This window comes from Enhydra lutris, unplaced genomic scaffold (assembly GCF_002288905.1).
Source record: "Enhydra lutris kenyoni isolate GAN:26980312 unplaced genomic scaffold, ASM228890v2 scaffoldscaffold8, whole genome shotgun sequence".
NCBI classification, from domain to species: Eukaryota; Metazoa; Chordata; class Mammalia; order Carnivora; family Mustelidae; genus Enhydra; species Enhydra lutris.
In genome coordinates this window covers 26,177,684-26,189,773 of record NW_019154092.1, presented here as the reverse complement: position 1 = coordinate 26,189,773, position 12,090 = coordinate 26,177,684, and the positions used below count along the sequence as shown (strand labels likewise).

At 42.7% G+C, this 12,090-nt stretch overlaps 1 protein-coding gene across 1 annotated transcript in view; it reads right to left on the bottom strand.

Annotated features, from left to right (window-relative positions):
* Positions 1–1,394: 1,394 nt before the first annotated feature.
* The window catches only part of LOC111142408 (desmoglein 2), a 42,490-nt gene continuing 31,794 nt past the window's right edge, over positions 1,395–12,090 (bottom strand). Inside the window, exons 12-15 of the mRNA XM_022495477.1 lie at positions 7,793–8,020; positions 5,804–5,925; positions 4,335–4,664; positions 1,395–2,514 (exon numbers count right to left, since the gene is read on the bottom strand). Coding sequence (XP_022351185.1) covers positions 1,516–2,514; positions 4,335–4,664; positions 5,804–5,925; positions 7,793–8,020 — 1,679 coding nt within the window. The 3' untranslated portion in view covers positions 1,395–1,515. The remainder of the gene's footprint in view (positions 2,515–4,334; positions 4,665–5,803; positions 5,926–7,792; positions 8,021–12,090) is intronic.

The following is a 12,090-nucleotide window of genomic DNA, read 5'->3' as shown; positions in this document are numbered from 1 at the left end:
CTAAAAAAAGAATTCTTGAAGATTCATTTCCCTAGCAAAATACCTTGAAAAAGAAAAATATTAACATAGTCTTTAAAGTTTATGAAAATTATTTTGTTGTGGGAAATATTCACATAAACTGTTATTGATGTGCACGTATGCTTTGAAACTTTAAATGCCCTGTTTTTTCAAGGAGCAATTAAAGTATAATCTAATGGGGCACCTGGGTGGCTCAGTGGATTAAAGCCTCTGCCTTCGGCTCAGGTCATGATTTCAGGGTCCTGGGATCGAGCCCCACATCGGGCTCTCTGCTCAGCAGGGAGCCTGCGTCCTCCTCTCTCTCTGCCTGCCTCTCTGCCTACTTGTGATCTCACTCTGTCAAATAAATAAATAAAATCTTAAAAAAAAAAAGTATAATCTACTAAGAAGCCAAAATACCCAAATAACTTTGCAAAATGAAAGGCAAGGGTGTTGTCCAATTTCAGGCCCAATTGTTCAATTGAATATTTAATATTTAATATTCACGTAGTTAGGACTGGCCAGTCAGTGATTTTGAGATGCAGAATAAATTCATAATTTCAAACTCACAATTACTGACAGTATAGGGTTTTTCAGTATTTTTTCCAACTACAAACAAAAGAGGATGGTTTCTAAAATTTGGTTTGATTCCACAAACATTTATTCGGCACTCGTGTTATGTACTGAGGATCTATAGCAGGGAAACAGCCAGGTTCTTATCACAGTGGAGAAGCCAGTCTGGTGGTTAATTTAGCTGTACGAAATTAGAAGATAGTGTATCCTGAGTTTGTAAAAATAGTATATTATTCTTAAAAGTAAAGTGATTTTATATTTATGAATTTTGCCCTGGATTATTCAACTGAATGGGAAGTGTTCAGTATTTTCATGATTTTGGGGAGACACAGGGAAGCAATAATGCTATTTTTACAGTCATACAAGACACACTCACAGAAGCATACAATGTGTGTTCTTTACCATGTCGATGTCCCCAAATTCAATCAACCTAAAACAGATTAAAAGGCCAGGCTTCTAGTCTTAAAGAAAAGAGTCGTCCAGACCGTGCACACAGTTTTGGAGAAACGAGGTGCTGATAATCTGCTAGGTGTGTTCAAGTATGGGATACAGAACAGCAATGTTCAAGGTGAATGCAGGAGGATAAGAGGCCCAGTCAGCTTCATGGGTGGCTGGACTGGACAGCTGATGCCCCGGCTACCCTGTGTCCATTTGGTAAACTCTCACAAGAAAGACTGACTCCCTGATTTGCTTTGTGAATATTGTTTGGCCCTAACTCACTAAAAGGCACTTAAGACACAGCATCGTCCTTATGCCCTCAGCAAACCCTGGGGCCTCTCTGAAGCCTACTCCTGGAGGCTGGGGCGGCGAGGCCGGTGGTAGATTAGTGATGGAGCAGTGTTTTAAGCCCAATGTGTATGTCTCTTAAGTCTACAGGCTCATCAAAAGACTGGCCCATTGAACACATGAAATGGGACCCTGGGTCAGACTCTGGAGGACTACGATTTAGGAGTAAGAATGCTGTACAATGCTGTGCTTGGAGACTCTGGTACGAGTAGAAATAGAATGACCAGACTCCTCTAAACTGAAATTTGGCAGGGGGCCATGGACCGCGGCTCCAGAAACCTCTGTCTTTCTGGCCATCCGTGAGGTTTCAGTAGGAAATCGGTAACCGGAGGCAGAGGTTTGCACCCTTTCTGTCACTGTCATGTCCCCTCCTGCTGCTGCAGCGGGCACGGCCAGAGGGGACGGCAGCCCCGAGCTGGGGGCCAGGAAGCGCTCTCTCTCCCTCACCATAACATAATGCGCATCTAGCAGAGGCTGAGCGCCTTCCAGAGAACCAGGCAGGCCCCCGTTGGGCTGCATGATTCTCTCGGTAACCACGACACTACCGTCATTAGCATACTGCTCCTCTACCAAGGGAGGGGCTGGCGCGTACACCCGCTCGGTCACAATAAGGGCCTGGGACTGGCCAGGACCCAGGATCACAGTGCTTGGCGGCATCGTGGAGCTTGCGGCATAAGAAGTTTCTGTTACTACAACGTTACCAGAAGCCAGTGGATCAGGGAGCCATGTAGCTACCTTCTGACTCTGCCTGGAAGATTGAGAACTTTTGGTGACTATCTCCTGAGTTACTTTCTCTGTGTTTGCTTCAGGCAAAGGTTTTGGAACTTGAAAGCTACTACCAGTGAAGTAGGCATTCTCCGAATTAATCCTGGTTTGCTCACTGAATGAATGGGAAGTTGCCTTCATACTTGATGCTCCCACAGGTTTTTGCCTTGGCTCAATTTCCCCATCCATATCTATTTTTTGACCCAAGCAAATTTCAGCTAGTGTCCTGAATTTAAACCCTAAATCATCTAGAAAATGATCATCGAGTTCTCCTTCAATAAAACTGCAGCAGCCAATGGAACCATGGAGAGACTCAGTGTCTTCCTGAGAATAAATCAGAAGGCAATCTTTGCCTGTGTGAATGTCGTCTTCGTCAGTGTAAGAGGCAGCTTTCTAAAATGGAAATAAAACAGAGGCAGAGAATTAGTGACAGCTTCACTTAGAATAAGGCGATATTTCGCGGCGCCTGGGTGGCTCAGTGGGTTGGGCCTCTGTCTTCAGCTCAGGTCGTGGTCTCGGGGTCCTGAGATTGAGCCCTGCATTAGGCTCTCTGCTCCGCGGGGAGCCTGCTTCTCTGCCTGCTTGTGATCTCTGTCAAATAAATAAATAAAATCTTAAAAAAAAAAAGAATAAGGCAGTATTTCTGCCCCAAATGCATAACCAGAGTCTCCTTATAAGAAAACATCAGAGAAACACAAATGGAAGGGCATCCTACAACACAGCTGGCCTGTATTCTTAAAAAAATTCCTATCTTGAAAGAAAAGAAAGGCAGGACTCTGGATTGGGTCTCAGATGGGAAAAACAATGGCTATAAAAAGACATTATTGTGATAACTTGCAAAATTAAATATGGAATATGGCACTGTTAAATCTCTAAATTTGTTCACTATACTATGTTAAGAAAATGTGCATGTGCACGTGTGTGCCTGAGCATGTGTGTGTGTGTGTGTGTGTGTGTGTGTGTGTGTGACAAAGAGAGAGAGGGGGACGGAGGAAGGGAGAGATTAGGAAAGCAAATAGCAAATACGGCAAAGGGTTAATAATTGGGTAACCTGGGTAAAGAATACACAGGAGTTCAAAATGTAGATCATTCTTGGAAATTTTCTGCTAAGTGTGAAGAGATTTCTGAGTAAAAGATTGCTCACATACACACACAACCGGAGCAGGGTAAGAGTGGAGAGGGAAAACCATCAAAATGAAACTAACAGGGCACCCCAGAGTGGAGCTTGCAGTGAGACTGAAAGGGGACGAGGAGAAATGGTTTTCCTGACACGAACCACATCACCATCTTCCTATCAAGCCAACAGGTGGGCAAATGGTCTGAAAGAAGGGAACGGGGTAGGAGACAGGAAGGGGAAAAGCACTCCGGTAATTGGCTATCGTGTCGAGAGCGGACAGAAATAAACTGGCCTCCTCAGAAGCCCATCCCTCCACTCCTCTCACGTGTCCTTCAGATGCCCAACACTCTGACTCTGCCCATCCCTGTGTGGGGCCCATGGACCTTCTTCTCAAGAAAGGTACCCAGCCCTGCTTCTAATTCCTCATTCCAGGCGTGGGGTTTCGGACTACATCCATCACCTCTCCTGCACCTCTCCTCCTGATTTTTTATGAACTGCCTCCAGAATGAAGCCAAGTAGAGAAAATCTAAACAGACAGGATAGACTGGGATTTTTAGGTCTGGTATTCTCTCTGCTCCCCGCATGCCCATCCCTATCAAGTCTGCTCCCGCAGAGGAATGGTACTTTCTGACCCACTGACATCTGGCTTCGTCATGGGACTTGCTCTGACTGCTGAAATGTGAGCACAGAAAAGGCAGCTGTGTGAGGAGTCGGTCATTGCCCGGTTCTGCATGGCTCTGTTCCCCGTTCCCCGAGGACAGCACCTGCCCAGTCCAATCAGCTCTCTCGGTGTGTGTCTCAGAATGAAGGCAATACGGAGAAAAGCAAAGTTGTGCCAACTGACAAAAACAGGAATGTGAGAGATAAGCTTCTGTAAAAAGGAAGATTGTGGGGTCATTCATTATCACTAGATAATGGAGCTAACTGATTTAATGGGTCTCCTCTGCTTTTCCTCACAGCCTATAGGCATTCTCTTAAAAAACGACAAAATCCTACTTAGATCCAAGGCAATGATTACCCGAATAATACGACTTTCAAATATAAATGTCTCCCCCCCCACCCCCCCACCTCAGCACCTATAAAAACCAACCCTTACCTCAGTGAAATAACTTCTTAAGAATTCTTCATTGACCAGAACAGCAGCTGCTTGAGCTCCGACCAGATCTCTGGAAGATCCTGGGACTTTCATGATCCTTGTCCCATCAGCACCTATGTTGGCTCCTGTTGTCCCTGTCCCTTCGGTCACTTGACCAGAAATCAGGCTTCTGTGTTCTTCCCATCTTCCATCCACCTCAGTCACCTCAGGATACCCTTTGGGGAAGGCAGACCTACTTTCTTTTGTGGTTTCCTTGGTCATTATACCTCCCACTCTCATGTCTGCTCCTACATTCTCTCCATGATCTGCTGCCACATGCAAAGGCACCACCTGTAAAAGTAAAGACAGTTGAGAAGTTAGAAGGACATAGGGTCGGTATAGGTGGTAAAGGGATCTGAGCTACGCTGGCAGGCGAAGGGAATAAGCTACTTCCATGGAGGCAAATTAGGAACAATACTTTGGGTTGAATAACGTGTATTTGAATCTTCTGAAGATCTCCATTCCAGCTTCTTATTTTGTCAGCTGATTATACCCCAGGGAGAAAACAAAAATTAATTAAGTATGGTCTCAGTTCATTTACGCTATTGGCATCAATAGCATTTTGACTTTCCTTTAGGGTTTAATGCCTCCTTCTATAGTTATTATATTTCTCTCTCTCTTCCCCGCCCCCCCCTCCCCAGGTGGACACATGCTGCTCCAAATAAAGACTATCTTCGCAAGCCTCCACTGCTACTTGGAATAGCTACCCAAGTTCTTCTTAATGTGATTTCAAACAGAAGTGGGGTAGGAAACTTTTGGAAAGTGTTCTTTAAGAACATTTCTCCCAACCTGCTCTTTGGAATGTGGGGACAGCAGCTAGCGTCGGGAGCATGAAGACAGCATGGGAACGGAACTCATCCGTGGAGGAACAACAAGGAAGGCGGAGCCTGTGGAGGAATCATCACGCTGATCCTTCACTGCCCACGTTCATATCTAAGCCCCTGTTCTCTGAGTGCTCTGACCCTTGATGCTAAATAGTGTCCTCCTGAACACAATGCTTACTGCAGATGGTGCTGACAGACCCGGGGGGAAGATGCAACAGAGGGATGATGGGACCTCCTTCTTATTAAGTAGGGAGGACGGGAGGTGGGGAGGTTTTGCAAGATTTTATAACTGTTATGGGGGTGGTGGGCTTCTCTTTCCCAAACCTATGTACTGGGAGGAACAGAAACGGAGAAGCACATCCTTCATTCCCTGATCCTTTTTTAACATTCTCTGGAACATAAGGTCTACCACAATAGAACAAGACCACTTCAACTCTGCCCTGGCAACAAACACAAAATCATCTGAACCCTGTTTAACGAAGACAGGTGAATGAAATCTATAATGACTACTTGACTTTCTCATGACTTAGACTATTAGGAACAGTGCCCAAAAGCCTTTTAAAATCAGGAAAGAAAACAAGTTCCAAGGACATCTGATTATCTGACCTTGTCTTCAGGTGGCGCCCCTTCGTTATTCCAAGGGTGCAGCATCTCTATCGTGCCAGGAATCGGGGTGAAGCCTTTGGCGCCTTCTCCACATTGGCACATCAGCAATAAAAGTGGTACAACTGGACAGAAACAAAATGGAGTCCCGAGAGGGTGAGTCCCCACATATTCTAAATTTATACTGCATGATTTTGGAATTTGTATCTTGCTTCTTAGAGTTCAGTCTTCACTTATGTACAGCCCTAGTTTTGCATTTGTCTTCACTCTGATTCGACCTCACCAAGCTTGTTTTGGTGAATCATATCAAAGCCTAAAAGCAGCATGAGGGAGTCCTCATCCATCACTAAAAGGCTGTGTGTGGTTCCTGGATGGAGCACCATGGCTGGATTCAATAGCATACAAATCATCAAGACCAATTTGGAGACTTAAATCTTTTGTTGTTCTTTTTCATCACTTTTTTAATAGGAGAAAATTCACTATCCCCAAAAACATATATTCTAAAAGATCAAAAGCTCCTGGGGGTAGGAAATTTTAGTATGTTCCAATGCTCTAGAACACTGGAACTTCTAAATACTTTACCACTTCATCCTGGAATAGGATTTAGCAGAAGGCATGGCAAACAGGTTCAAATTAACATTTGAATTACCCGAGTATTATTTTCGAAAATGACTCTCCATTAAAAGCCCTTAAAATATACATAACATTTCATCATGAATTCAATGAAATTTCAGAGCTCCTTCCTTACATTTTATTCTACCTCAGGGAGGAAGTGAAAGCCAAGGTTGTCTTCCTGATCAAGGTGGTAAAGAATTAATTACACCTGTAGGCAGTCCTTCCCAAATTAGTTTTTATGCCACTTCCATTTGCTAGCTTCCGACAATGAACTGACTACTTCCTACACTCCCTTTTGTGTGAAAAAGCTGACAGCTCAGCAAATATAGCCACTCTGAGTACCTACACTGTGAGTAAAAAAACTGAAATTAACCAGTGGCAACTCAACCATCTCAACAGATTTAACAAGGGCTTATCAAGTGTCTCCAGGCACCAAGCCCCACATGGGGCCCTGGGGAATGTGAGATGAGAAGGCAATGAATGTAAGGAGTCTCTGGGTAAAAGACGGAGTCCCAGCTCCAGTACCCACCTACAGACCTGGTGAGCGGAGACAAGTCATTTCTCCATACACGTCTATATTTTTGCCAGTAAGACAGAGACGATGATATGAAGGTACACTACACACTGTTGAATGCTGTGCCTTCAATTGCACATCTACTACGGGCTTTGACAAGCTCCTCCTTCATCACCGAAATCACTAGGGGTGTCTCAGAGGTGGTCCTCCCCCTTGCTCAGTGGCAAGTGGAGTGGGATTCCACACGACCCCGCACTGTGTACTCTGCTCTTTTGTGAAAGGAAACCACAGCTCTCCAGAGGCCATGCAGGGAAGGCAGGACCAGCTGTCACTGTCAGGAAGCACCGAAGTACTCAGAGGTAGGGCTACTGTTGGTGCCGGGGAAGGGGCAAGCTAAGAAGAGGGTTTGAGGAGGCCGAGCCCCGACAAGTTGAAGGCGCAAAGCAAGAATTGCATAACTTTGTATCCATCATCCAAATTCATACAACACATCTTTTCTGAGAGCCTACTATGGGCAAGGCACTGTTCTGAGCACTGGCTGTGGACAAACGTGGACAGACAACGTCCATCATCACAGAGCTCTCACTAACGAGGCTGTCTAGAAAGCTTGATCATTTAAATCGGGACAAGACATGTTTTTATGAAACAAAAACTCATTTTTATGAAACAAAATTCTGAAGAGGGCTAGAATAATCTTGGCGAATTTTTTAATGGTCACTTCTTGTTTCCCTGATCACCCTCGGAAGGGTTCCAGTGTGGTTAAAGCATCACTGTTACGAAATCAATGACTGCTACCACAACAAATCACTGGTAGGGCACTGAAATGACTAGCTGAGCTAAAGAGCGGCTTTTCAAATACTTACGTAGCAAGAGCAGAAGGGCAAGAATTATTAGCGCAATGGCTGCGGGTCCCAGGCCAACGTAGGAGTCCTGCAGGCGTTCCACGCAACCGCCGCCTTCCAGACACTTACAGATGGTGAGTTGAAGCACTTGCTTTTCAGGGCAACTGAGGCCCTGACTATCCGAAATCAGAAACTGAATTTCACGTCTTCCAGGCTTTAGTTCCTTGTGTTGCAGAAGCACACTGGTGCCTACAAGGGGAGGGGGGCAAATGGAAATAGAAATTCATGATCACCAAGGGAGGGGTGGATGGAAACATTCTTGAATTGCTGACAATATTTAGCTCCAGTGAGAAGCTTTATTCTTGCTTCTCGATTGAAGTCACACTGTGGGCTTGTTAAAATTACTCCAGATCCCCCCCAGGAGGCAAGTTGATAGCAAAGCACCGGGTCTGGAAGCATCTTTCTTTGATGATGATTAATTTTAACAAATGTGTGTGATGTCTACCAAATGCTAGAAACCATTCTAGGTACTAAGGATACAGTAACAAACAAGTGGGGAGTTAAATGACATTTCCGTTAAATGACCTTTATTGTACCATCTTAAAAAAAACTTTGTTAAGGCAATTTTCAAACAGACAATAATAGAAGAGTATAGTTAACCCACCCCCAGCTTTAGTAATTTTCAGCAACGGGCCAATCTCATTTCACGGAGTCCCGTCCTTTTTGTTCCCGACACTGTATCACGATATATCCAAAATTTTGAAAAATTTCACATCTACAGAAAAACTGTAAGAATATTACAATGAATTACAACCTACCCTTCATGATTTGTTTACATATGATAACAATATTTTCTTTTTTTAAAATATTATTTATTTATTTGAGAGACAGAACAAGAGAGCACAAGCAGGTAGAAGAGCAGAGGGAGAGGGAGAAGCAGGCTTCCCGCTGAGCAGGGAGCCTGACATGGGGCTTGATCACAGGAGCCTGGGATCATGACCTGAGCTGAAGGCAGACGCTTAACCAACTGAGCCACCCAGGCACCCTGATAACAATATTTTCTATCCACTCACTTTTTTCTGAACTATTTGAAAGTAAGTTGCAGATATTATGGTACACATATCAGAATATACCTTCTAAGACCAAGGGACATTAGTCCTCTCCAATAATTTAGTATTGATATAACCCACAGTCAAACTTTCAGCGTTGCAATAATGCCCTTTATAGTTTTCTACCTGTTTTGTTTTTTGGTTTTTTCCCTTGATTCTGGATTCAATCAAGAATTATGCATTGCCTTTAGTTGTCACTCTGATCTCTATGAATGATCTAGGTCAGTCCCACCTTTTTTTTTTTTTTTTTTTTTTTGCCATCAAGACTTTGCATTTCTGAGGGCCGCCTATTTCAAAGGATGCTCTGCAGTGTGAATTTGTCTGATTGTTTCCTCATGATTGGATTCAGGTTAGGTATTTTTGGCAAGAACATGACACAAAGAGTTCTATGAATGCAAGACATGTAGACTTGGATGAACACAAAGATAAAAATGAAGTGTTTGGGGTTTGTTTTGTTCATTTTTGGAAGTTAAAAAAATAGCCTCTTTTCATTTAGGGTCCAAATTTTATGGAATTTGATCTGCATAGCTAGAATATACTTATTAAATCATCCTCAAAGCTTTGGAGAAGGGAGAAAAGCATCTAGTCATTTAAAGGAGTAAGAACTCATGAAAAAAAAATCCATAAAAACATGGCCTGGAAGAACATAATTAAATTCATGATTGGCTCTAAGGCAGCAAGTCGAGAGGGGAGAAAATGCAAAGAGGACTTCAATTTTATCCATTATCATTTAAAAAAAGAGGTCTCATTCAAATATGAGAAATTGTTAATTCCTTTTAGGTGGTAGGTACATAGATGTCTGCTATATTAGTTGCTGGAATTTTCTGTGCTTTAAAATTTTCACAAATAAATAAAATAGATGAGAGTTATTTATTATCATGACATCTAGCCGATCACCTTATTATGTAACTAAGGAGAAGAAAATTGGTTTACAGAATCCTCTCTAAATTGTCTAGGTATGTAAAGTACAAGTCTTTATACTTTATAAGACTTCCACTTATAACACTCCAACATGCTTATCCTTAAGGGTTTCATGTTCCTAAGACTATGAAAAATTCAAGGACCCATCAAATTCAAACATCTTGATCTTTATATAGAAAATATATCTATGTATCCAGGCAGACTCCAGAGACAGACCATTTGGGTTCAAATCCTAGTTCCAGCTTTTAACTAGCTGTGACCTTGAGAATTTTTTTTTTTTAAAGATTCTATTTATTTGAGAGAGAGAGTGAGAGAGAGAGAGAGAGAGAGAGAGAGCAAGCATGTGTGCACATGAGCAGGAGCAGAGGGAGAGGGAGAAGCAGTCTCCCTTGCTTAGCAGGGAGCCTGAGGCAGAGCACAGTCCCAGGACCCTGGGATCATGACCCGAGCCGAAGGCAGACGCTTAACCCACTGCACCACCCAGGTGCTCCTGACCTTGAGAATATTAAGAAAACTCTCTTTGCCCTTGTTTCTTCATCTGTAAAATGTTGATGACAGTCGGGCCAAACTTGTAAGGTGATTGACATTAGTAGAGTGCTTAGGACAGTGCATGGCACCTCCCAAACATCATATGTTTCTTCGATAAAATAAGTAAGAGTCGGGGCGCCTGGGTGGCTCAGCGGGTTAAGCCTCTGCCTTCGGCTCAGGTCATGATCTCGGGTTCCTGGGATCGAGCCCCACATCGGGCTCTCTGCTCAGCAGGGAGCCTGCTTCCCTCTCTCTCTCTCTGCCTGCCTCTCTGCCTACTTGTGAACTCTGTCTGTCAAATAAATAAATAAAATCTTTAAAAAAAAAAATAAGTAAGAGTTGGAAACCCAGTAAGTTCAATGTAAAACATGTTTACACATCTTAGACAAAGAAAAGTCAACTCCAATCAAGCATTCAGCCTGGGTGGGAGTCCCAGGCTTCTGTGAGTACAGAATTAGAAACTGAAAAAGGACACCAACCACTTTTCAAGTTTTGAGGCTTAATTACCCTAAGAGGAATCATCTGGACGTCTGCCACCCAGGCCTCCTGCTAGCTGAAAACTTGATCTTAAGTAGCTTCTGTTAGTCAGGATGGTGACTGTCCTTCTCAGAGAGGAGGGAACTTTAGTCAACTGAGAGCATAATTATCCTCTGCTAGTGAGTACATAAACCCTAAGATTTAAAAATTAGTTATAGGATATTCAAGCAAATTAAAGATATGGTTTTAATATTTTTGTATCATATGGGAATTATTTGTAATCATTACTGTGCTTTTATACTTGCATCATTTTTAGGAAAATTAGCCCTGTTAACATGACAGCTTTGTAATTCCAATTTAAAATGTGTGATTATGTTACTGATTTGGCCTTGTAGCTGTTGGTTGAAATATCACTGGTTTGTTCAGTATTGGACCACTGAAGAGGGCTTCAGGTTCAGTGCATTTATAAGTCATATTTACTGGAATTTTAGAATACAGGGATCACAAGAAGTGAGACAAAGCATTTGATTTGTTAATTCAGATTGTTGACATACATAGGCAAAAAATGAAATATGCTAAATTTATAAACATAGTGTGAGACATTGAAAGTCTTTGTTTACTCTGTAATTTGTAATCAAAGCTTCTTAAAATGGTGATCAAATTCTGTCAGACTTAAAATAACAATAAATTTGTTGATTAAGAAAAGCTTGGGTATTATTTTTGAAACTTTCCTAAAATGAACACTAATTGTTTAAAACAAAATAGTCTTCTGGATAGTTCGTGGTATTCAAAACCACCCTGGAGAACACCCAGAAGCTCATATCAACAAGGGGCTATGTCTAAGACATGGATATACGCGCAGGGTCACCTGGAATGGGGAGGTCAGACAGGCCCTTCTTCATACTGTGTTTATCACTGACCAGTTTTGTGACTTTGAACAGCTACTTAATTCTAGTTAAGCCAAGATCCCTCAGCTGTAATCAGGGAATCATGTTATAGATTAAAGGATTAAATGCGATAATGCCTATGAGGCGCCAGCAGAGTGTCTAGGACTCAGGAAGTCATTCATAAATACTATTTTAATGGAATTGTGATCAGAGCTTAAGACTTTAGAAGGCATCTATTCTGCTGTGCTTAGACAAGCTACTCCTCACCTTACAGGCAAAACATAGTTCAGGAGCCACTTAGAGAATGCCCCGCTATCTTGAAGATATCATGTTGTTTCTCTTCTTTCCCTGTTCTATGACTCCAAATGGGGCATCTACTCTTGGCTGATGAAAGACA